The 25,546-nt window shown below is 46.0% G+C and overlaps 1 protein-coding gene across 1 annotated transcript in view; it reads left to right on the forward strand.

Moving 5' to 3' along the window:
* The window catches only part of NFX1 (nuclear transcription factor, X-box binding 1), a 2,569,209-nt gene that overhangs the window by 746,828 nt on the left and 1,796,835 nt on the right, over positions 1–25,546 (forward strand). Inside the window, exon 7 of the mRNA XM_069620539.1 lies at positions 17,716–17,855. Coding sequence (XP_069476640.1) covers positions 17,716–17,855 — 140 coding nt within the window. The remainder of the gene's footprint in view (positions 1–17,715; positions 17,856–25,546) is intronic.

Consider the following 25,546-nt stretch of genomic DNA (forward strand, 5'->3'; position numbering starts at 1 on the left):
AATCTTAAACGCAATATTGCAGACCTATACATCAGTGATTGATGTTTTGTCGAGTACGGTTCCATTGTACGAATTTTTCTTTCTCTAAAGGGATTTTCCCTGAAATCTTTATACAGTAGGCATTGCCTTCATGTCTCAATCCAGTCAGTAAGATATATTTATATTCTGGCTACATTAGGATCAGACTCTAGTATATCTAGTGTTTTATCTGCTTTAGCCAAAATCTGAAAAATGCCTGTCTTCCATGTATTTACAAATGTATGTTCCGATGTGAATATGTATTTTGATAATTTTTTAAGTAGGGTGTCCATATTTTATATCAAAATACATTTTCTAAATGCGCGATGGCACCATCAATATAAGCCATCTAGAGAGATTAGACCTAGTTCGTATCTAAGCCATGCCACTGGTAGGCACTGGGGTAGATTTAAGATCTGTCTCCAGTATTTCCCTTCCATTTTTAGTCGAAAGATTTCAGGTGGCATTGCCCTAGTTTCCATACCATACAAAAGTATTGGGGTCACTTTCAGATTGTAATAAGTGATTGCTGGGCACACAGAGAATTTGCCGTATTTGGCCAGATATTTTGGTTTGCGATATGGCAGTTGTTAGTTTACTTTCTAGAGTGAGTAGATGATTTCTGTTGTTAGGTCCGTTGTCTACAATCATACCTCGATATATTTACTGGTGTACTACCTCTAATTCTGTGTTCTGTAAGGTCCACCTAGTTTCTTTTTTGATACTGAGTTTGGCGCTGCAATGGATAACCTTGGTTTTCTCAAGGTTTATTGTCACTTGATTTTTTTTGAATGTACAGAGCCATGGAGTCTAGCAGTCTCTGGAGTCCTCTGGGGGTCTAAGACCGTAGGATTAAATCATCAGTGTATAGAAGTGCTGGTATTGATTTTGGTACTATTTTTGGAGCATCAGCTTCAATGTCTTTAAATGAATTTCCCTTATCAGATGTATAAAAGTTAGAGTGCCGAAGCAAGGATACATCCTTGCTTCAGCCCTCTGTAAGTTCGGATGGGGGCAGAGAGTAGACCATCCATGGCCAATCTTACCTGGATTGAGGTGTTAAAATGCAGTGCATTTATATTGGTGGTCAGAGTGGCTGGGCAATCTGCTGTCACGACCCTGGCCCAAAACCCCCTCTGGCAAACCCATTGCCCAGGTGGAGTCAGGACTCGGGCCTCTAGAACCTGGCATCCTTTTCCAAAACTCTCTTGGGGTCACTCCTGGCGCCTATGGCGCAAGGCTCATAAACCATGAAAAACATGTGCTTGGGAACTACTTAATGTGTTGTCAGCCAACATGGAGGCTTCCACATAGCTTGGTTCCGAGGAACCAAGCTATGCGGTCTAGTGTTTTGGATGTGGTAGCCTAGGGACTACTTTACCTGGACTATTTTGTTGGGGCTATTTAAACCAGACCCGAGCAAGACAACACGCTTCGCGTTACTTTGCAGCTTGCAATGTGACGCTCACCGTGTACAGCTATTCCCTCGAACCTCGGAGAAGCAGAACCAGCAAGGAGACAAAAGGAACATCATTAGCAGCAGCATCTTAACTGCAGTCTTCATCTTTAGCCACTCGCAGCTACTAAGAACAGCTTCCTCGAATCTGCACGCCTCCCGGACAGAACGACCTGAAAGAGGAAGATCGAGGCAACATTAAAGAAAGCAGTAGAGACATTTGCAAGCTATGAACTGCCCAAAAGGCTTACCTGGCTGGTCGCCTCTTGACTGGCACCACTCCGGACATTCCACTCGCGCTGAAGAACACCGCGACCTACAAGGAAGGAAAACACAGGTTAGCAAAGGCAAGACTTCGCAGCGCTGCACATAGCGCTTACTTACCGCATCATAGCGCTCTTAATACGCCATCATTTACCAGCGGGGCTCAACCAAGCCAGTTCGCCACGCTGAAACTCTGCATACCTAAGGGAGAAAAAAGAGACGTTTTAAACAAAGAAAGGCATGCAGGATAGAAACAAAACTAAAGAACAGCAATAAGACCTGCCTGAAAAATATCAAACGGGCCGGCGTCGGTGAAGTAACTGGACCGCCACGCCCAGGAAAGACAACGCGCCCCTGCAAAGAAGGCAGGACAGAGAGCACGCCTAACTGTACCACAAGGTGAGGAGAGGGCCCCAGAGGGGCTGATACATACAAGGGTGGAGGAAGGATACTTACCCCGGTCGGTCAGCCTTGAACACAGTCCTCCTGTATTTTCAGGCAGAACCTTCCCCGCAGACTACATCTGGGCAAAGCTGAGAAGCTTACCAGCGAGTAACCCAGCTGGGTGGCGTCCCTGTGGATACCAGGTGAGCGTAACATCTGCTTCGCGCAGTTTAGTTATGAGGCGCTCGCTGGAGACATAATCAAAGCGGCACAGAAATCGACAAACGCCAGATAAAGAGGTTTTGTTGCAATGCCTTGGGTTTTGATAGCATTGAGGGTCGTTAAATTGATTGCCGTCCCTATGCCAGCCACAAACCCTGTTTGATTAGGATCACGCTTCTGCTGTTGTAGTGTCCATTCATTGAAATCCCAAAGTACGAACCGGGCAGATACTTTCCTGGGAGCGTCTAGTAACGCAATAGGTCTGTAATTTGATGCAAGGGAGCGGTCTCCTTTCTTAAATATAGGTACGATCACTGACTTGCACCATGAATCCGGTATGGTGCAGTTTCTGATGGTATTCATAAAGATGTTGAGAATGATGGACCAGATCCTTGGGTGGGCTTTGAACATTGCATTGCTCCGGTAGCATCTCAAGACCTTCCTCTTTGCCTCTGCCTTTGCCCCTCTTCTCCCCTGTTGATCTGTTTCTTCTCTTGGCATCATATACCTGGTCACCCTCTGTCATTTGGGCCCAGGTACCTGCTCACCCTGTCACCCTCTGCACTAGGGTTCTGTATCTGTACCCATACAGTCCCCCTCCCACTTTTCTTCTGCACTTATCAGATATACCCTATCTGACTAACTTTATCCTGCCACTTGCTGGCTGCATTACTATGGTTTATCGACCTTATTTATTTAATTTAATATTTAGTCAGTTTTCTCTCCTCTGCTCCACACGTTTCCACTCCCCCCCAACCTCCCATGCCCTCCCCCCCCCCCTTTTCCCTTTTCCATGCACTTGCGCTTTCTTAAATGTCACTGGGCCTAGTAAGATTGCTGTTTTCTTTGTTGTTTCTCCCTTTTTGCCTGGCCGCGCTCTGAAACACTAGTGTACGAGCTCCATATAAATAAAATATTTCATTTTGTTGAGTGCAAGCGCTCTTGATCCACTTGATTTTTTGATGAATAGCTCCACATTTTCGGTGGTTTGCAGTTGCCACTGTTTGCATAGGGGAATAGTGTTCTGGGCAAGCGTGGGCACAAAATTGGCATACAGATTAGCAAAATGTGACAGCCATTGCTGTTCAGTGACTCCATTAATTTGGGTCGGAAGCCGTCACGTGACTAGCTTGATTTAGGAGACCCCATGTCTGAGCAGAGTTCTTATTTCCTAATGCTTTCAGCATGCACAGTCCCAAGTCCAGAAAAGGGTGAGCATTTTATGGTAGCTTTTTGATTGCTCAACTATTTCGAATTTGTACGCAGAGGCGTACAGTTGTTCATACACATAGATGTAGTCTATTCTACTCTCCAAGGAACCTCCGCGCCAGGTTCTATGTGGTGGTAGATCACCCGGAATCGAACTATTGGTCATTGTTAGAAGTCTTTTCCTCATGAGAGAAATCCACTTAGAAGCTGCTGTGTTACCTGCTGATTTGTGTAGGGTTGGCAATTATTGTGTTTAGGAGAATTTCAAGGTCCCCAAAGAATCACATCTGAGATGCCTGCCGGATTTCTATATATATTGAGAAATGCAATTTCTCGATCTAGATGAGAAAACTTAACTAGTTGTAGGAAGTTGTTAGGGACTTCCCAGGGTTGAATTGATAGGACAGCACTTGTCTTTACGGCGACTAGAAGGCCCGATCTGGGTCGTCCTTAATGAGGTAGCTTGGCCGGAAGTAGTATAATATCATGATCGTCCCAAGTAGGAGTTTCCACCAGCCACGTCTCCTGGAATGCTACAATGTCAAAATTGTCTATTTGGTTAGTAGTTGAGTCCATTAAATGGGCATGGCCACGTGTGTTCCAGCTGGCAGGCTTATTTTTATGTTGGAGTTTATCTTGGGCTGTTATGCTCTGGGTTTGGTCCACTGTTGCAGAGAATGAAAACTCTGATGTGCGCATCTAATGCATGCCATAGGAAAATTTTCTGTTTCCATTCTCAGAGTTTTACAATCCTTGTTGTGTGGGTCTTGGGCTATAATAAAGCCCAAGGCAAACAAATCCATCTTTGCTTTCCATATAGCGTTTAGCACGATACCCGAGGGTATCCACAATCGAACAGTGGATACATTATTTTCCTTCAAGAACTCCACTTGGTCAATATAAACAGAGGTTATGTCTTCCAGTGTTGGAATGTCTCTGAAAATAGATCATAGTTGATGTGTGGAGAAGCACAACATTTCATTATTAAGCAATGGTGTTGAAGTTGTATTATCTTCTTAGATGGGCAGGGGTCTTGCTTATTAACAGTGATGTTTTGAGAGTTGAGAATCGGTTTGTCAACAGCCCTTTTTTCCAACAGTGGCGTTTCGCCTTTATTGCCATTTCGTTGTGTGCACTCGGAGTTTACATTTTCAGTACATCCCCCCACACTCCTCCCTCCGCACTTGCGTGATCTCATTGTCACCTGGCCTAGTAAGATCGTTGTCTCCGTCTTCCCTCTGTTCCCCCTCCGTTGCCCCGTCGCGCCTTGAAACGCCTCTGCATAGGCGCCTTATAAATGACATATATATCATACTATGTCCACAGGCTTGTGTGGTTTGTTTGTCAGTGCATGGGGTATTTTGTTGTTTCCCCTCATATTGTGTGGCTTGATAAAGATCCACCGCCTTCCTAATTTCCGCGCGCCTCTGTTTGGTAGACAAAAGGTCTATGCATGGTGAGGCACTTTAGAGGCAAGCATGTCCTTTTTCGCTCTTTGTACCTTTTCGATCGTGAGTGTGTCTATGTCTGTCTCGGGCTGTTCTGCCAAGGCTGTGATGAGTTCATCCAAAGGAGGTTGCTGCGTAAGGGAGCAATCATCATTCTGTAAGGTAATGTCCTTCTTGTTTTTCATTAAGTTCTTATATTTTTTTTTAACAACTGCCGAGCTGGCATTGATAATTTGCTTCTGAGAGGCAGTGATGGCTCGAATAAATTGTTTTGAGCTTGTGTTCACGGCGGAACAAATAGATTTAATGTATTTTGTCTTTCTTTTCCGGTTGAGTATTATTGTTTTTTCGTATCGTCATTTATAGTTTTTTTCCTTGCTTTCTTGTGAGCAAAGATGTTGTATGGCTGTTGAGCTTCTGTAATCACAGTTGATGCTGAGTCGAGTTCGATGTTGATCCTTCGGTCATCAATCTCAATTGTGAGCAGGTTTGAAGGATTCTCATTGATAGGCCGGAAGGAGCATTAGAAGGTGGAAACAACACACACACACGCACGCACACGGCGGATGGGGCGGAGCACACCTCCTGGGTGAAAAATATCGGCACTTAGAACACTAAGAAGCCGTGTATAGATCACGTGGGAACCCGAGACGACAGAGGTCGTAACCATTGAAGCAAAAAGAGGCATTCATCTCGTACAAAGATCACTGAAGGGTCGGGATAAGCTGAAAACAACAAACATGGCAGACTCTAACATGGGAAGTCCTAATTAAGATACCTTCTTGTGGAATTCTGGCCCAGAAATGAAACAGATGTGAACCGAACACATGAGCCTTGACCAAGAAGTATAAAGAATACAAGAAGACCGAATGGTCACTACATAACAGACTGTTGCTATACAAAAATTAACCCCTGAAGAATTTCCTGAAATTATGAGAACTGATAAAGGAAAGAAACATGTTGGGTAGTGTGAATTGTAGAATGAAAGGATGTATGAATGACATAAGTGTGAATGAGTAGAGCACGATTTTTATGGGGAAGTTAGAGTACCCAGTGAAGAAAGGAGAAGATATAAAAAGTAAATGAAAAACTGAAAAATTTGTCTTCTACTGATGAACTATCTAATAACAGAGATATGTATTAGAAAATAGAATGTTATGTAGAAGTTGTCTGTGGTCAGTGATACCAAAAATAGTGGCAAATGTGCAATAATTGAACTTAGGCAACAGTGCAAGATGCTGTCTTTGTTGAGATAATTGTGAATGTATTTTTTTAGTGGTGTTTTTACGGAGAGTAAATAAATTGATATTTTTGATAAAAAAAACTGTTTGGAATAAGTATGTTGTAATTTAATGAGTTAAACAACATGCAGGACTGAGTTAGAGGAAGGTACCGGAGAAGCAAGGGACCCTTTAAGCATTAGTGTGGTATGTTTAGTGGTTTTGACATTTTGAGGGTTGTCTTAAAGAGGTCCAGATAAATATTCCCTCTAGTCTCTTAAAGTTTTTTCAAAAGGGGCGTATGACTTGACAGAACATTGGTAGAGCAGATTGTTGCAGTTTTTTTTGCTTTATTGATATGGGGTCGAGCTGATGTAACGGTATACCGTTAAAGATACTGTGAACAACTTAATTGAACAATAATAACAGTCACGTTGTTTATACCGGTATACCGTTTATACCGTCAAGTGTCCTTTTCAATCCAATTTGGAAAGGCTGCAGTAAGCAAGTGCTGCACAGTCTTGGTCTTGCACTGTTGGATGTGTCGTCTGCCAAGGGGGGCCTTGTTCGGTAGACAAGAGCATAGGGAAAATGAGGCCACATTAGTAAATGCAGTTTTGCTGCTGTGACCGCTCTTTATCTGTGATCAGTAGTCTGGGTCAAAGATCGATCAGTAGAGTCGGGTCAAAGATCAGCCGACTTTGCACAAATTGTGTTGAAAGCTGCCCGGTGCCTGAACCTTTGTGTTCCCCATGCAAAGCTGGTAACGATGAGCTGACTGACTGGCTCTATACGCATACCGGAGACTCCAGTTCATAGACTCCGCCAGACCTGGATTTCATGGGCAAACTAGAACAAAGTTATTTTGTTTCAGGCATTACTTATTTGAAAGGCAGCATACAGATTATAAATGTTTTCACAGTCGTGCTGCTCCGTGCTACAGGTCAGATCTTCTATGGTGATTGTCCTGATTTTCAATTTGCAATACCACAGGGACAACACGAGGGTGAGCTGAGGGCCTGAATTGAAAGTGAGCATTTTATTTTTCCTTTTGTTCGTATGTAAACAAATGTATTAAAACGTTCAGTGACTTGCAAAACAGTGGAGCCAGAAGCACTTTGCTTAGCAACCACTCAGCCAGCAGGAGCAGAAATGTATCGATTCAGCCTGGCCCGGCATCATGTGCCATTAGTTCAGTAAGTTAAGGTCCTACAGCACTGAGCAAACACACATTGGAACAGCTCTTCCTCTGGCTGTGCAAATTGTAAAAAAATAAGGACGCCCAGTGAAGTCATGCATATCGAATTACTCTTCCCCCAAGGTTTAGATTGAAGGAACTTAAGTTTCCCATGGTCATGGATCGGATAGCCATGCAGTTCTGTTTTAGCTTAGAATTCTGGGATTTGTAGTTTTCCCACCAATTTGAAAGATGGGCAACTACACATCCCAGAATTCAAAGGTGGGAATGAACTGGATGCCCTTCTGATGCATGTCCACAAACAACTTTAGCTCTGTAGACCAGGCATGGACTGGCCTTTAGGGCAATAGGCCTAAGGATGAACCAAAAACACAAAATGCTTGTGTGGCCCAGTTTTTTTGGTCAAAGTGGGCCACTTTGTTGGCCAAAGTGGGCCAGTTTGATGAGTGACTTCACTATGCGGCTAATAGTTTTGACCAGTGTTGAATAAATATTCCTCTGCTAGTAAATAATCTGCCCCCCCCACTGTCCTCTGTGTAGATTTGCACATTGGCACTAGAGTTGTTGCTTTGCTTGATCCTTCACCTACCTGCCTTCTGCATATGGCACTGCAGGACAGATTCTACATTCAATGTGAAGTATCCAGAGCAGTGGGGATGAAATATTTCTTAGGTCTATTCTCAATTTGTGACACCACCCATGAAAGCATTCCTCCCTCTGAACTTGCATCACAAGGGTCCTAATGCATTCAGACCTTGGGAAAACGGTAATGATGGGCCTATGGTGAGGTGTTGGTGTAGGCCACATTTGTGCCGATATGTAGTTGAACTTTGTCATTTTCAAAGTTTTTTTTTTGCCATCTTTAAGAAGGTAAATGAACATGAATTGCAAGAACCGAGAAAGAAATCAACAGCGCCAACTGAACGCTGTCCCTTTAGGATTACATGGTCAGTGGTGACTCTGACATCAGACCTTCATAATATACCAGGCAGATGATAAACAAGCTATTGTGATTAGATCACTATGCAACCTTTTGGTGTGTCTGTGTTGGCTATGACATTTTGACAAAAGAAACACAATGACCTGAGCTTTCAGACCGCACATGAGTGACTGTTCTCCCTTTAATGGGATAAAGAGTTGTCAAAACAAACTTTTTATTGCAGCGAGAGGTCATGATGCCCACATGTGTTCCAAAAAAATGCAAGTCGAGGCCAATTTTCAAAGCGATGACTTGTCACTGAGCAGCAAGCTCATTGCTAAAAATATGCATTATAACACTTCCACTAGTCATTCTTTTATTCAAAACGGTCAATGAGTGAGCGCCATGAAAGACCAATTCTGCAGCAGCCTTAGATGCCTGGAGGATCAGCTAAATATGTGCAGAGACCAGTTTAAAAATGCTACCTTGCTACAACTGGAAAATCCTGCCTGTGTATTCATAAGTTAACTAAAAAGCATTGACTTAATGGTAAGTTAAGAAATTTCAAATGCAAAAAGGCAATGTAAAAAAAAGTTAATTTCTTTGGTAGTTTCAGTTCGAGCAGTTTTTAATGCCATTCCGTAAACCACACGTGTCTGGCACAAAATCAATATGTTAGTAATAGGAAGAATAAATACAGTGCCAAGAAGGAAAAGGATTTACTTTGGGTTGGCAGCTTTGGGGTTTATATATTTATAATGGATAATGTTTTCTTAACATATGACAATGGGGGATTTCGCTGTTTCTATCATTGAATTTACATATAATAAGTCACACCGCGAAATTCACCAATCTTTGCGTGTATTCCTTGCTGCTATACCAAAGGGTAACATGTCCGAGATTACTGAACACCATTTGGCCCGCAAGTAAACTAATGGCTGTAACGTAAAGAAAGAAAGAGGGAGTGCGTGTGTGTATGCGCATACTACCATCAGCCTCCATTGATCAGTGGCATGCAGATTATCAAGATGGCAACATGTTCATCTTCACGAGTAGCCAGTGGGGGAGCTAAAAGCCTAAATGACCACTTAAGAAAAGCTATTAAGTTTGCTTTGCCAGTCACAGCAGGGCTCCCCCCGCCCCATCCTCCTCCTCCACACGTGTTTTTGTGGTGTTTGGTGGAACTAAGGGGTGGCATTTCAGTGGAAAGTATGTTGAAAAGCCCAATTCTGGCCCTGGGTGCCTGGCGTTGTTTGTGATTATAAATCTGACAATTTATGACCTTTTTAAGAAAATATTTGTTAAGATAATTTAACTCCACCTGCTATACCATGATAACCACCATATACCGTCATTTGGCAAGAAGGTTATCGTACCACCAAAAAACTAATACCGTGACACCCCTTCTTGGGGTGGGGCACTTGATTTGGACGTTCCAGTCTCATTGTGTCACTCATCCTGCCATTGTTTCCCGAGTTATACAATCTGCAATCTGTTGGATTTGTAGAGATTGGTGTGTATTTTTCGCATGCAATGATTCAAATAATTTGGTTAAACTGACTATAGTCATGTACATGGCTGACAAGGTCATTTCCAACATCATATTTTGACTTGGATCACTTTATCTTTTCTGTAAGGAAGCTGGTTTACGAGGGGTGGGGTTGACAAATAAGGAAATAATGGATGATTCATATGAGGAGTTGTTGAACAGAAGGGGTGATTGTGACAAATTTTGAGTGACGTCCGTGTCATGGTAACTCGCATGTAAAGAGAGGTCTGAAACAAAGTCATCACAGCCGCCTCTGTTGCCAGTCGTGACAGTTTATATTCGGGCTGGGCACAGCATTACCATTTCAAAGCTTGTTGATAAGCATGTGTTTTTTAAAGGGCCTTTAATTGGTCCATTCATCGGTTCAAGGTTTCCCGAATGCATGGTCGCATGTGCAGCTTTTACGTTTTCGCTGTTATCTTTGACAAAGGAGTTTACTAAATTGACAATGTAGGCTGGTATGTTAGAATAGCCCGCAACTATTAGCAAGTCGGAGATGGCATAGTTTTCGATGTCAGAAGTGGGTGGTGTTTGTCGTGAGATGGGATTGGGAGTGTTACTTGACAAGCTCACAGTGAGGCTACTTTCTATGGTAATTGTCTTATTAGAAGTCAGCGGGAGGCAAAAGCCTCGGATGTCAGCCACACAAGTTTTATTTCTGGCTAGTAATGCAGGCGATATTATGATCAGTTTCTTGGGTAGAGCGTTTTTGAGAGTGCGTCTAGATGGAGAAGCACTAGTGTGAGCAATGCTCTTAGGTGTTTTTGTACATGACGGCATGTCGGTCTGTAATGTGTATAGTATTATGGGTATATGAAGTATTATGCTGAAAAGCCGTCAAGATAACTTCTGTTGGTGTTGTAAAAGTAAAAAAATTTGCCGACCTGCTGAACAATAAAGCTAGTTGTTCAGTCACGGGAAGTCGGGGCTGCCGCTAGCCTCGCGGCTAAGCAGCAAAGCAGTACTTTCCGGTGCTTGTCATGGTGCGCGTGCGCGGCGATGCACGTGGCCGCTGAAGAAATAGGTGATGCCGGGCTGTGGGTGGGCCTTGGCTAATTGGACTTGAAGTCCACAGTAGAGGCATATCGCACAAAAATAATGTCCAAGACCTAAAAGCAGGAGCAGCAAAACAGTACTTTCCAGTGCTACTCGTGGTGCGAGAATTTAACATTTTTTATAATAGCAGATTGTTTACCCATCAGCCATGATTTGCAGTTATGCAACTTGGTTCACATCAGCACTTCAAGCAGGAGGTACCCACAGCCCTGCATCACAATCGCAGTGAGATTGTTGGCGGTCTCTGTTAAAAAGGTATGCCAAGCTTCTAACAGCTCTTAACTTTGAGGGAGGAGGTTGATTGCTTCCTGGGCCCGAGGACTGTGATCCTGCGATAGAGACTGAGGATGTCGGGGAGAGGATGTGACGTCCAAGAGTTCACCGCACAGTCTGTGGGATCTGTGTAGGATAAAGGTATTGCATGATGGCCAAGAAAACAATAACACACTATGAGCCAGGCCGATGGATAAACAAGTGTATTCTTATTAGGCACACATGGAAGCTGAGATTTGGAGAGAGTATTCACAACAAGCCACATTATGACAAGCGCATTGAGTTGCCAGAATCATCCGAGTATTGCACAACAGTGCCAGCATATATAGACAGATCTCTAATATGAAATCACATTGGCCCGAATCCAGGTGGGCGCTACCAGACAGGTTTACATAACGTTAACATTTCCTTGCGGCAGCTTGGTTCAGGGCATCAGTAATTCTAGTGGTTTCTTTGTACCCTTTCGTAGCATAGGGTTAGCTGGCATATTGATCACTTCTATGGAAAAACAGCATAACAGTAACTGCATACAAAATAAGGTAACAATAGAGAAAGAGAAACTGGCCACTGAAGTGTGGCTTTGGGTTGCTGGGCTGTGGAAGAAACTGCCAGGCTCGGAGTGTATTGTGTAAAGGTGATTATACATGGCGTAAACCGAATGGGCCTAATGAAGGCCTATGACGACATATGGACATTTTGCCACAACACCTACACCCACTGCAGATGTTGCTATTGCTTGCATAAAGACACGAACATTGGTGTGTTTGCGAAACAAACTTCATTTGATGCTAAATAAATGTAAATTTATGAACTAAGTAAGATATACATGAAGTATTTTACATTGTAAATTAAAACCAATTGGCCTTTTAATTGTAATACTGTCACAAATGGCCTCAATGACACACCAACTCTCAAAGACAATTCAAGGGTTTTTATTAAGGTTCTTGAAAGGACCGCTAAAGACTGCCCCCCTCTCTTTTTATATAGACAGAAAGACCCTCCGTAACTCGGGTATCCCTACTTCGCAGGTTAGAATCGACTGATTTTTATCATTCTATCTAAGTTCTAACTGACTGGTTATGGGGGGCCTAAGGGCAACCAATGTATGTATTTAACTCCCTCTGGGACTTCCTCAGTCTGAGCTATCCTGCTGCCATGTGACTTCTAGGGGCCGTGCTGGTTCCTCACAGACACTCAAGCCCTACTCTTTCTTCTTCTTCCTTTCACGCCCTGGTAACAAATGTTTTTTTGGCAGGAAAAGGTAAGAGGACACCGGTTTAAGGAAGACTGCTGCCCCAGCAGCCTTCACCTGAGTGCAATGCATGTCCTAGGCATGATTTCTGCTTTCTCGTGAGGAGGCGGTCAATCTATGAATGCTCAAATGTGGAAATGAAGTGTTAACTACACACAACCACTAGATTGCATGCAACGGGAAACGGGTAAAGAGCTAGCCCCTCAGAAGTCCTGAGCTGCTCTGTTTCCACCACTAGGTTGAAGTTTGAGGGAACTCCTGCTCCGGCCCTGCCGAGATGTTTAGCATCGACACACCCCTTCAGTTCGAGCCCCCATGCTGTCCAAAGGAAGGGGACTGCAACCTGATCCCTGCTATACATTGTAAGATTGCACAGGGGATTTCAGCGAGAGACAAAAAACAAACAGAAAAGTCCACACTTAGCTGCACACTCCACTCTGCCCCTTGTGCATAGCAGCCAAAGTACCCTCCAGCTCTCCTTCCAAAACCCTGCACTGCCAGGCTCCTGTGAGTCACTGGCGTTTTCTTCCCACTAAAATGAAATGGTACAAATGAAGATATGACCACTGCTATATCCCTACATGTGAGAGGGGAAATCGGTTTTAAGAACATTCAGGGCCCCCGAGTTGTTATTCAGCTGTCAATTGGAAGAAAAGTTCCCTAGCAGCTTACCCCCGTCTCTCTGCTCTGTTTTCCACAATGGGGGCTGAGGAGTGAAGAAATCCAGAGTGTTGGCTTTCCTGTACCTAACGCACACAAGCTTACACTCATAACGTTGAGACTTCTCGTAGTGTCTTCTGGGTTCCGCGTAAGAAAACGGACTGCCTTCAGGCACATAAGACAGTGTTCTGGGCTCCCACAGAAAGAACCCAAAACGGAAAAAGAAATGAAGCGGTCTGTCTCACCTCAACCCCACCAGCCTTATTCTAGACTCTCATATATATCCACAATTGAGGAGAGCAAGAAAGAAAGCATGCAGAGGCTCTGGCTGATCCTCTAGTGTGATCCATAGATGTAGGGGGAGGAACATTGAAAAATGCAGAGCTGCGCCTCTGCAGGCGATCTTTTCCAACTTGATATGCCTACCAAAGGCCCTCCCCTACCTCAACTAAGCCCCAGGTCCACCTTTGAGAGGCTCCTTTCTTGTGGTGTTCGCTGGGCACTGCATGGTAATAAGTTAAATGCGAGAATGGTAACATGAACTCAAGGCCTCTCTTGTCTGCTCCTCTCATGGTTTTCTATTTTTCATTTTTGAGGCATCTAATGTTTGATCATTTATTTTTCTGAGAGTCTGCAGCTGTCTTTTAGTTAGAATATAGCAGGATTGTTGTGGGCCAAGAGGGAACCACTACTTCCATTTGAAGACCAGCAAATTGTTTAAAGGGAATTTGTCAGCAGTTGACTGCCCGTTGCTAAGAAAGAGGGACTCAAACAAAAGCAGAGACTATAAAGAATAGTGTTACTTTGTTTCAACGCCCACTTTGTAAATTCATATTTAGTACCGTTTAGGTTTCTGAGGTTGCTGTATAGTATAATGAAAGCTTATTAGTTTGATAAGGAAGCTGTAGTGATCCACCAACTTGGTTATTTACTGAATGCAGCTTGGTGATTTTCAACATTGGTTTAGTGCTCTGTGGCACTGGATTGATTTCACCTCTGACCTTCTTAAAGTACTAAAGAATAAAAGCACTGTTAAAGACACAACTTGCCTGCTCTGTTAGGTGAAATTCCTCCTGAAATTGCATATGCCAGCAGAACTAAGACATTTCAGAGAAGTGTCTGCCAAGGGAGCAGAAAGCCATTGGCCTAGACATCCAATGCAGCTGTTGTCCGGATCTGCCGTTGTAAAGCATCCTGTCCATTTCTGGAAGTCCAAAACAGACAATGGGGGGGGTCATTATAAGTTTGCCTGTCCAGGAAAAGTGGCGGTAATTCTGTGACTATCACTTTTCTTGGACTGACAAACTAGTTTGCTGATGCGGTTTACCTGATTTACCTCCAGCCTAGAACTGGTGGTAAATCAGGCACTCACCTGCAAAAAACAGCCGATATTTCCAGTGCCGGAGGTACCGGCAATCTCCCTTCATGAAGTCCTATTGGACTCCATGGAATGGGGATTTACCGCTGTTGCCGGTAACAAGAATAACACTCACACAATACGACAAACACAAAAGACGGGATGGGTGCAAGAGGGAAATACACCAATAGGAATTGAGGATCCCTTAATCAAATAGGTAGATTTTCAGTTGTCGACGGAAGTTAACCTAGTTAGTTTCAAGTCTTACAGGCGGAGGCAGAGTCGGGCTGTAGTTACTGGGAAAGCCTTCCCTAAACAATTTACAAGAGTGAAGAGTGATGGTTCTTGAAGTATACAGGGGCAAGTCCATAGAGACATCTGCGGACAAGCACTGCTGAATTGAACTGTATAAGTGCACAAGCCGGTAGGCTGTATATAGATTTCCAACTGCTCGAGATATGATCTTAGATTTACTTTTGACAATTCGAACAGCGTAATTCTGGGAGATTTGTAGTTTGCCCGTGTCTTTCTTGCTGGTGTCTAGTAACAGTGCTTTGCAGTAATCCAAATGTAGAGAATGGTGGCACAAGCAATGGCGGCACAGTTGGTCTCTGAAAGAAAAGGATGAATGTTCCTAAGTAGGTAAAGATGATATGAGCAGGATCTGAGATTTGATTAACCCATGTGTCTGCATTAAGAGAGGAGTTCAGGTGAACACCTAAAGTTTTTACTTTATCAACGACTAGGATGTTGCAGTCGTGAATCGCAAGTTATTGGTAATCCGGGTGCAACTTATCTCTAGTGTGGGGGAAGACAAAAGATCAATAGCTCAGTCTTTTTGCCATTAAGGCACATCCAGTGATGATTCATCCATGAATCGATTTGAGCATAGGTCTGTCTGAGATGAGCAGAGTATCTCATAAGTTCCAGATAATTCCAGAACTAGCTGGGTGTCGTCAGCATAGTTTGTGAAGAAAATATAATTCTCTTCCACGGTTTCACAAAGAGGTCTAACATAAAGATTAAAAAGGAGTGGAGAAAGACACACCCCTTGTGGAACGCCACAGGTAATAGGAGAAAGAGGCGACTAGGCATCACCCCAGCATACTCTTGAGACTCTGCGATAGGAAAGATTGAAACCAGGTTATGGAGTCTTCGCAGCACCGGCCAACATTGCTAAGGATGGAGATTAGCAGATCATTATCCAAAAGGACCAATATGCCTGCTTTGCCCAGTCAGTAATGTCAAGCATGTGGGACTGTATGTCAATGAGGGCTGTTTCATTGCTGTGAAGCGGTCTGAAACCAGATTGTCTGTATTGAAATCCCCATATTTTCAATAAAAGCTTGATATTGGGTGGTTGTGATTTTGTCCAAGATTTTTAATATAAAATTACAATTCGTAATTGGTCTTAAATTGGTGGTGTCTGTGACATTTAGGCCAGGTTTCTTTACAAGGGGGCGACCATAAACGCCTTTATGGCAGTAGCTACCAGTTTCCAAGAAAAGAAGGAATTGACAAAATGGACAAAGAATGGAGTAAAGGTCACTTTATTTTCAAGCACTAATTTGTGTGGAATGACTTTCTCCGGGTATGGGCAGGGCCGTATGTTGGCTAATGTTTTGACCATCTCGGGATGGTAATAGCAGAAAAGGAGAAACAAGGGTACTTTTCCGCTAATAGCTGAAGACCAGAAGGTACGACAGGGTGCTATTTAGAGATTGTTTTTTATCCATATCCGTGCTCTTTCAATCTTGGTTTCAAAAGCCAATTGGACCTTTATGTTATGCGTCCGGGCACCTTAAGTGTGTGGAAGCAGTGGACATTGAGTGGCCATTAGTTCTGGCATGCTTTTGTCTGTGGTGTGGTGGCGGTCTAATCTTCAATATGGCGGTTGCTGAGTACTTAATCACTCTACTCCGAGCAATCCCTGCGTTGCAACCACGTAGTTAGTCTACTTGCTTTCCGGTTAATGCGCTAGGTGCTTTCTCTTCTGTTTCATTCTCGGAATGCTCTGTTCGAGTGTGTTCGCTGTGTACATCTCCCTTCTTTACTGCTTTTCTTTCTTCTTACCCCTTGCATGCCCGCAGCCCTCCGTTCTCCCTTTCTTACCTGTGTACGACGCCATCGAAGTCTTGTTCCCGAAGTCCTGCCTCCTTCATTCTGGGGACTCTAGTTCAGCTCGGAAACCACTGGTTTTAGTCACACATAAGGCAAGCATTGTGACTCTTCAACGTCTCCGGATCTCCTTAACATCTTCCGTATTCCTCATTCTCCAGTCATCCTCTTCAACGAATCCGGCCATCTTTAGTGGGGTTTTTTCAGCATCCGCTTTTTCCCCCACATAGGCCTGTTATGGAGGAGGAGCCACAGGGTACAGCTTTCAGGCTGCCACTGTGGCTTCCCTCCGAAGCAGGGTAACACCTCGAAAGAAGGAAAAGGACTATACCTACCGACGGAGTCTTGACTTCTACGATACTGATACCAGCCAATCAGGTGAGGAGGAGGCTGCTAGTAGTGGGTCAGAGGGTAGTGATCAGTCTTTTGACACCTTTGTACAATCTTGCTTGGCAAGGTCAGATCTGTAAGTAATGCTTCAGGCTTTTCCAGAGACTTTACAATTTCAAAAAGCTTTTTGTGAATTGTTGGCTTCACAGATCTGCTTATTGAAGTCTTTTTGGCATCAAAAATGGAGGATTTATAAACTGTATCCAAGTCTTTCCATTTGTTCTAGTTTATTTCAGACTGTTACCCGAGTCAAATAGACTCGAGTTTCCTTTTCTTTTCAGACACCGGTAGGTCATTTTCTTGCCGCAATTAATTACCTCTGGTATACTGGGAAACTCATAATGACCCCAAATGCATTAGAGAAATCAGGAGGACAAGGAATGAAGGGCAACTCTGATCGAATGTTTAGCAAACTTGCAACCTAAAGAAAGGTTCTCCACTGGGTGGAGAGGCTTGTCTCTCTGCCACATTGTAGACTTTTGTAAAGTCTGTGTGTGATCGTTTTAGAGCTTTGTTTCCAAAGGGTTTTAAAGGCCTCTAGTTGTAAGACATTTAGTGATTATGAATCCATGTAAAGAATGTCATGAGGGACTGACATATGCACACCTTGGAAATTTATACCCCAAAGTTAAATGTAAGGTTTTCTGTATAACGCATGACAGTATTCAGAAATATTTGTATGTAAAGACCCTTTTAATCTTTTGAATTTTTTTTTATAACAGTCATTCAGTTCGCTGTGGGCAATCGAGCACAATTCATTGTACCAATGTTTGTGGAAATTCTTTGAACTGTGAGGAGCACAACTGTACCCAAGTGTGTCATGCTGGGAAGTGCCAGCCATGCCAACAGACAATACATCAAGGTATGAATTGTAAATTGCTTGTTGCAAATTATTTGTTCCGTTAGATATTGTTTTAATTGTGTGACTGACTTCAGAAAGAAAACATTTTGAATTCTATGTATTCATGTTGAATTTAGAAACTTTTTTTATGCATTGCATTGAGCTTAATATGTAATGGGCATTCCGGTATGACGTCTTGTATATAGTTAAATTAAAAGGAAACAATCCATGTGGACATTAGGGTGCGCTAAGAATAAATGGGACAGGAACATTAAAATAAATAGCCTGAGTGCCCTTTGAAACAGACATTTAACTATCAAAGTTAAATCAAAAAGTGTTAGAATTTGTAATAGTTTTCAAGCCGGGTTCTCAAGCACTAGCACTGGATGCTGAAGCTGCAGCACTAGAGCTCAATCTAAGGAACAAGAAATCTGTGAGCATGCTTGGTATCTTAATATATGGTAAGCACATTTACACAGGTATGTTAAAGCCCAAAATTATATAGCCCAATATTCTCAGGGAACACTCAACACAGAAGTCACTTATGGCTTGTTCAAAGTCACTGCTCTTTTCCTCTAGACGGGGGTACTCCAACCTTGGGCTCTCCAGATGTTTTGGATTACAACTCCCATCCACCCTAGCCAGCATAGTCGACAGTGGAGCAGCATGGAAGTCGTAGTCCAAACATCTGGAGATACACAGATTGCAGTTCCCTGATCTAGACCTATGAATAATTAAGCATTTTGCATAACAAAAGTGTAAGGGTATGGTGGCATGTTTTTAGGTATAAACTGTTATACTCTTACATCCCATCCCCTTTCCTCCATACTGATTACCTGTGACAGAACCTTTTTCACCAGAAAAAACCTTCTTCCCCTTTAAATATATAGAAGCGCGCAGGGGTGCGGCCCAGTGAGCATGCGCTGCCCTGACTCCGCCCTCCGGCGCCACACCTCAGTCCCCTTTTCCGCGTCGGCTGGAACGGATCGAATTCACCAGCGCTCCTGGGTTTTGCTTCAGCCATGTAATTCCACGCATGGATACTTCTTCTTTTTCTTCTTTTTTGTCTTTTTACTCATTCAGATACTCGGTCCTCAGGCGTCACGCTCCTCCCCGGCGCATGTCGACTTCTACGTGGTTCAGCAGGTATCCATCCTGCAACAGGCTCTTTCCCAACTTCACACCCCCATGCACTCTGCCTACATTGCCTTGGTCCAGACCACGGTCAGCAATCTTGTTCAGCGTGTGGCTCGCTGTCCTGTGCTGAAGAACAGACTAGCCAGGTGGGAGGGAGCTCTTCCAGAATTCTCCTCCAGAGGACCTCAAGAACTTCGTGAAGCATCGAACCAGGCCCAAGGTAGGGCTGATTTTCTCCATCGCACCCCTCAAGGGAGACTCCTTCCAAGGTCCCTCTACCAGCACGTGCACTGAGGCTGCTGCAGCTACCGGCCTCTGGGCCGAGGGATCCTCTGATCCTCCCGGTGACAGCGTTGAGGGACTGGAAGGTTCTTTTACCAGGTCTTCACCGAGGGTCCCCGCCCTTGTACCGGCCACATGCAGAGGGACTATGCCCTAATACTGGCAATACTTCCGAGGTTTGCAGAAACGCAGCTCAACTGACCCCCCCCCCCCCCCCAGGCCAGAAAGAGGCACCTGTCGGCCATTCCAGGAATTCGGCAAAGAAAGAGTGTCAAGATGGGACTGGCCTCAACCAGGTACGTGGCCTACAATCTTCCCCCTCATTTGCGCGGGGCAGATTTCCTTTGCGTCCGTATGGGCAGGGTATGCAGCGGCTCCAGCAGCCTCCTGCTACACCGTCCGCACCCCCTGCCACCTCCTCAGTGAAGAGTGTTTCTTCGAGAGGTTCCTCGGCCTCATGAAGTCCCCTCGGATGGGCGTTATCCTCAAAGACGCCATCAGGGAAGTCGCTCCCGCAATGCTAGTGGCACCAGACTCCTCCGTCAGCGCCTCAGGCCCCGACACAGCCGCCTCCTCCGGCTCCCCAGCCGCCTCCGCTGCCTCCTCAGACTCCGGCCACGGACCCTGTACCCCAGCCTCCGGCGCCAACTACTCCTCCTCTTCCTCCACAGGATCCCCCAGATCCACAGGATACGGATGAGGAGGAGGATCCGGACACGCCATCCTCAGCCAGGGAATTCCACAAACCTCTTGCTGGCCTAGGGGCAGTATCTGGAGTATCTGGGCCTACCCCGACCCAAGGTCGAGCAGCCGGCAGAGGGGGTTCTGGGAGAAGTCTGTACACGACGCCCCTCTGCCAAATCAGGGATTCCTCTGCAGACCGATGTAGTCTCCATGGCCAAGATGGGCTGGCTCGAACCCCACTCAGCCCAGCCGGTCAATCGATGCCTGGACACCAAGTACAGGCAGATGGAGGGGGATACACTCTTGCTTTTGGCCCATCCTCAACCGCCTCCTCTGCGGTGCCACTAGGCAAGGAGGAGAAGATCTTGGAGGCGTATGGCAAGAAACTCTAACGCTTCCTTACATCTGCGTCAGGCCAACACTGATGCCATGCTGGCTGCCGCCAACCAAAGATTATGGCGGGAAATTGCGGACTTCCTGCCGGAGCTCCCCACCCAGAGCCAATCACGCTTTAAGGCGGGGCTAGCCGAGGTCAAGCCGGTGGCGCATGACCTCATGGAATCCACCGTAGCCCATATTGACACCTCTGGCCGTGCCATCTGTATCGCCACGGACATGAGAAGGGCAGCCTGGCTCCGGGCAACAAAATTCAACCCTGACGTCCAGGAGCGCATATTAGATCTACCATTCGAGGGTGGGTGGGGGTACCTCTTCCACTCCTCCACGGACGAAGTGCTGGACAAAAAGAAAAACAGCTCACAAACGGCCAAGTCTTTATCCATCCTTACAAAGACCACGCCCAAATCGTACACCCAATCTCAGCAGCGCCCCCATAGGGGTTGTACATACAGAGGGTTCAGCGGCTTCCAGGAACGTAGATCGAGGCAGCCGGACCGCTGGCCATCTCAGAACCGGCGCAAGAAACACAAAGGAGTGGGGGCGGAGGGCGGCGCTAAGGGCTTTTCCAAGTGCCCCTCCTCTGCAACAGTCGCTGAGGGAAAGAAGGCATGCCACGCCCCTTCGGGTCCACGTGTCTCCTGTGGGGAGCAGGCTTGCTCTTCTAGCACATTTCTGGCGCCAGAATTTCGCAGACCCATGGATTCTCTCCGTAGTATCCACGAGGTACCAACTCCCTATCCTAGCCTCCCCTCCCTATCCTAGCCTCTCCTCCCTCCTACCCTCCACTCCCACAGGTTGGGACCGCAACTCTTTTGGCGGAGATACGGTCGCTCGTAGAGAGCCAGGCAGTAGAGCAAGTCCCAGCCTCCCACCGAGGCTTTGGCTTTTACTTTAGGATTTTCGCCATTCAGAAAAAGAACCAGGCAGGCCTGAGAGTTGTGCTGGACCTTTCCACCCTCAACCGCTCCATACCCCTGCACAAATTCAAGATGGTTATTGGACAAGGGAGACTGGATGTGCTCCCTGGACCTGAAGGACAAGTACCTGCACATCCCGATTTGGCAGCCCCAACGGTCTTTCCTGCGGTTCAGGATCATGGGCTACCACTTTCAATATAAAGTCCTTCTGTTTGGCCTCAACTCGGGCCCCAGGGTCTTCACCATGCTCATGAATGCGATGGCAGCCCTCCTCAGAGTGCAGGGCCTCCACATCTAGGCATACCTCAACTACTGGCTCATCAGGGCTAACTCCCCAGAAGCGGTTCACCTCTCTTCCCATGCCCTTACAAACCCTCTGCACGATCTGGGCTTTTCGCTCAATCTCAAGAAGTCGCAAGTGCAGCCCACACAGACGCTGACATTTTTGTGCCTCATCTGGGACACTTGCTCCCAGAAGGTATTTCCTTCAGAAGACAAAATCTCGGCTTTCAAGAGGGCCGCCCTACACTTTCTCAGCAGAGAAGAGACCTCAGCATGGTGGTACAAACATCTCCTGGGTCTAATGGCAGCGGTCCTATTAGCCTTCCCGCACAAGATAGGATGAGGAGGATTCAGCTGCATTTTGCAGCCTTGTGGAACCAGGAGAGGGGCTCCCAATCCGAGATGATCAACGTTCCTAAATCTCTGCACTCGGACCTGACTTGGTGGTCCAGAGACTACAACCTACGGATGGGCAAGCCCTTCCGCCCGCTCCGCAGGCCACAGTCACCACAGATTCCTCGCTGGAGGGCTGGGGAGCCACTCTGGACGATTTCTCTGTCCACAGCACCTGGACTTGCCAGGAGCAGGAATACATCATCAATTGGCTAGAGCTGAACGCCATCTGGCTGGCGCTCTGGGCATTTCTACCACTTCTCAGGGGCAAGGTTGTCCTCATCCAGACGGACAACTCCACCAGCATGTACTACGTCAACAAGTAGGGTTGCACCAGATCCCCTCCTCTGTGCAGACTGGCGATCAGCTTGGGGGAGTGGGCCCTGGAAATCGACATCTACCTCATGGCAGCCCACCTCCCGGGGCTATCCAACCTGGAAGCGGACAGCCCAGCAGTCTGGGAACGGACAACTACGAGTGGCAGCTAAACAACCTCATTACTCAGGATATCTTCAACAGGTGGGGTCACCCCCAAGTGGATCTGTTTGCCACCTGCCACAACAGGGTGTGCCCCCAGTTCGCATCCTGGCAAGGGCAACGCATTTCACCTCCAGTAGACTGGCATGAAGGCCTACGCCTTCCCTCCCACGCCTGATTCACTGAGTAATTTGCAAAATCAAGGAGTCTCGCCAACGCCTCATCATTCTAATAGCTCCATGGTGGCCGGTGAGGCCATGGTTTTCGGAGCTGCTCAGTCTCTTAGAGTTGCCCCCGATTGACCTCCCGACCGGGCCCAGCACATCTTCTGTCACAGCAAGGGGGCAGAGTCATCCACCCTGCGCCACAGAAACTAGCCCCTCACAGCGTGGCACCTGAGCAGATAACACTGCGGCATCTGAGCCTCTCATGGGCCAACCCGGAGATCATACAGGGCGCTAGGAGCAAGGCTACCAGGGCACAGTACAAAAGCAAATGGACCAGATTCTGCCACTGGGCAGACTCCAAGGGCTTTGACCCCACCCCCCTCCCCACCCCCATGGCGTGCACCTTGGATGATGTGCTCTCCTTCTCTGCGCACCTCGCCCACTCTGGCGTGCAGGTGGACACCTGCCGTACATTCCTCGCAGCCATTGGGGCATATAGGAGCTCTGAGGAAGGCATCTTCCCCTCCTCCAATCCTATCGTCAAGAAACATCTGACGGGACTCGCTAGGCTCTACCTGCCCATCAAGAGACTGCACCCGGTGTAGGACCTTAACAGTCTTGGGCGCCCTGGCGCACAAACCGTTCAAGCCAATGGCGTCCGTGGACATCAGGCTGGTCACCATCAAGACAGCCTTACTAGTCGGCCTCAACTCGGCTCGTAGAGTCAACGAAATCCAGGCGCTGGTTGCCTCGGAACCATATACTAACTTTCACAGGGACAAAGTAGTCCTGTGGACACACCCAGCATTTCTGCCCAAGTTGCCGTCTGCTTTCCACTTGAACGAGGAAATAGTCCTTCCTACGTTTTTTCCCGATCCCAAGGACGTTGCACAGAGTGTGCTGCACTGCCTGGATGTCAGGCGTGCCCTGAAATTCTACTTGGACAGGACCAAAGGCTCCTCCAAATCGGATGCGCTGTTTGTCACTTTCGGAGGCTCAAGACCAGGCTATCGGGCTTCTAAGGCTTCCATATCCCTCTGGATGGTGTCTGCCATCAAAGAAGCGTATGAGGGCCAGCACAAGCCGCTCCCGGCCAACATGCATGCCCACACTATCAGGGCCAAGGCAATGGTCATCGCATTCCAGCGCCATGTCCCTTGGCAAGTCATAAGCAGGGCGGCCACTTGGACCTCTCCCTCAGCTTTCTGCAAGCATTACTGTTTGGATGCGGTTTTCGGACAGGGTGGTTCTCGGGAACCTATTTGTTGCCCTAGGGTGGAGAGGAGCCCCTCCTTAAGCAATCAGTTGTAATCGCTCATGCAGTATGGAGGAAAAGGGACGGGACATAAGTGTAATTATAAGTTACTCACCGTAGTGACTAACATACTCTTAGTCTATAGTTCGTTTTCCTCCGTACGTCCCTCCAACCTCCCCCCTAATAATACTGGTCTCATTAGGCAATGTTAAAATCTATTGTCGACGTGTCAATGAGGACTGAAGTGTGGCGCCGGAGGGCGGAGTCAGGGCAGCACATGCTCCCTGGGCCGCACCCCTGCGGGCCTCTAAATTTAAAGTGGAAGAAGGTATTTTCTGGTGAAAAAGGTTCCGTCTCCCGTCCCTTGGAAGGGAGGCCCATGTAGTATGGAGGAAAGGTGACTATGGACTAAGAGTATGTTAGTCACTACGGTGAGTAACTTACAATTTGATGAATACAAGGGTACAAAATGCCTCTGTCTCTAAACCCTAAGAGGGGTTTCCTTATCCAAAGCAAACTAGTGAAATTGTCATGAAGTCCAAAACTAAAAAGTATGTCACCATTGTGTCTCAAACCTTCCTCTGTCCCTTCCCTCTCTTGCTAAACCTAAAACTCTTCTGACTTTTCTTTATTTGTATTTGTGGTCCCAGACCCTTTTATTCTCGATCTTTTGGTTTGGGTGTGGGTCCCAGACTTGCACGGCTGTGTTGCCTTCACTTGGTTCACTTTCTTGCAAAGTATGCAACCAGTTCAGGGTCACAGACACTCTGCTTCCCGTCATCTTATTTGGGTGCGGGTCCCAGAATCAATTCTTCAATGTACACGCTTGGTTCACCCTCCTGCCAAGTGTACCAGTCAATCAGGGTCCCAGACCCTCTTGTATCAGCTTTATAACGCTTTCTTCGGACCACACCTCCTGGGCACCCCACATACCGGTTTCCTTCCCTCTGATAGGTTTCTGCGGTTCCAGGCAGCTGCGTCCCTCTCAAGGCGCTGGCAGTGTTTGCAATCCAAGCAGGATTTCACTCTCACAGGGATATATCTGGAAGATGTAAAAGTGGTTAACAAGACTTACAACCTTATCCATGAATGGATGTGTATGAATGATCTGGCACTTAATCGCAAAAAAAAACGGAACTAACGGTTTTAGGTTCTAGCCGCAGTCTTAGCGCTAACTATCAACAATTTTTAATTGGGGATTGCATAATTATGATCAAAGACAAAAATAAAGACGTTAGGAGTCGGGTTTGATCGATCGCTCTCTATGAATGCTCAGGTGAGCAGACTTGTATCCTCCTCGGTCTATTACATTAGATTGTTGAGCCACATCCGCCCCTATCTGTCCCAAAAAAGTTGTGAGACGGTGGCAAGAGTAATCATATGTTCAAAGATCGATTACTGTGGGAGCCTTTTGGTGGGGATTAGGAGGGGAGAATTATAAATGATATAGAACAGTACAGTAAGAGCAATTCTGGGTCTTAAGAAATGTGATCATGTCTCTGATGTTAGGAGAAGCCTTCATTGGTTACCAATAGAAACAGGAATTTAATTTTGTCTTGCGATTACATTTAAATGCTTAGATGGATAATACCCTCCCTAAGTGGCGGACAGTCTCAGTAAAAAGAGAATAACTAGGAATCTGAGATCTAATGACCTCAAATTATTGAAAGTTCCCAGATCCAATCTAGCGCTTGTCAACAGAAGTGGTTTCTGGGTAGC

Source organism: Ambystoma mexicanum, chromosome 5q, assembly GCF_040938575.1.
Source record: "Ambystoma mexicanum isolate Mex_15411 chromosome 5q, UKY_AmexF1_1, whole genome shotgun sequence".
Classification (NCBI taxonomy): Eukaryota; Metazoa; Chordata; class Amphibia; order Caudata; family Ambystomatidae; genus Ambystoma; species Ambystoma mexicanum.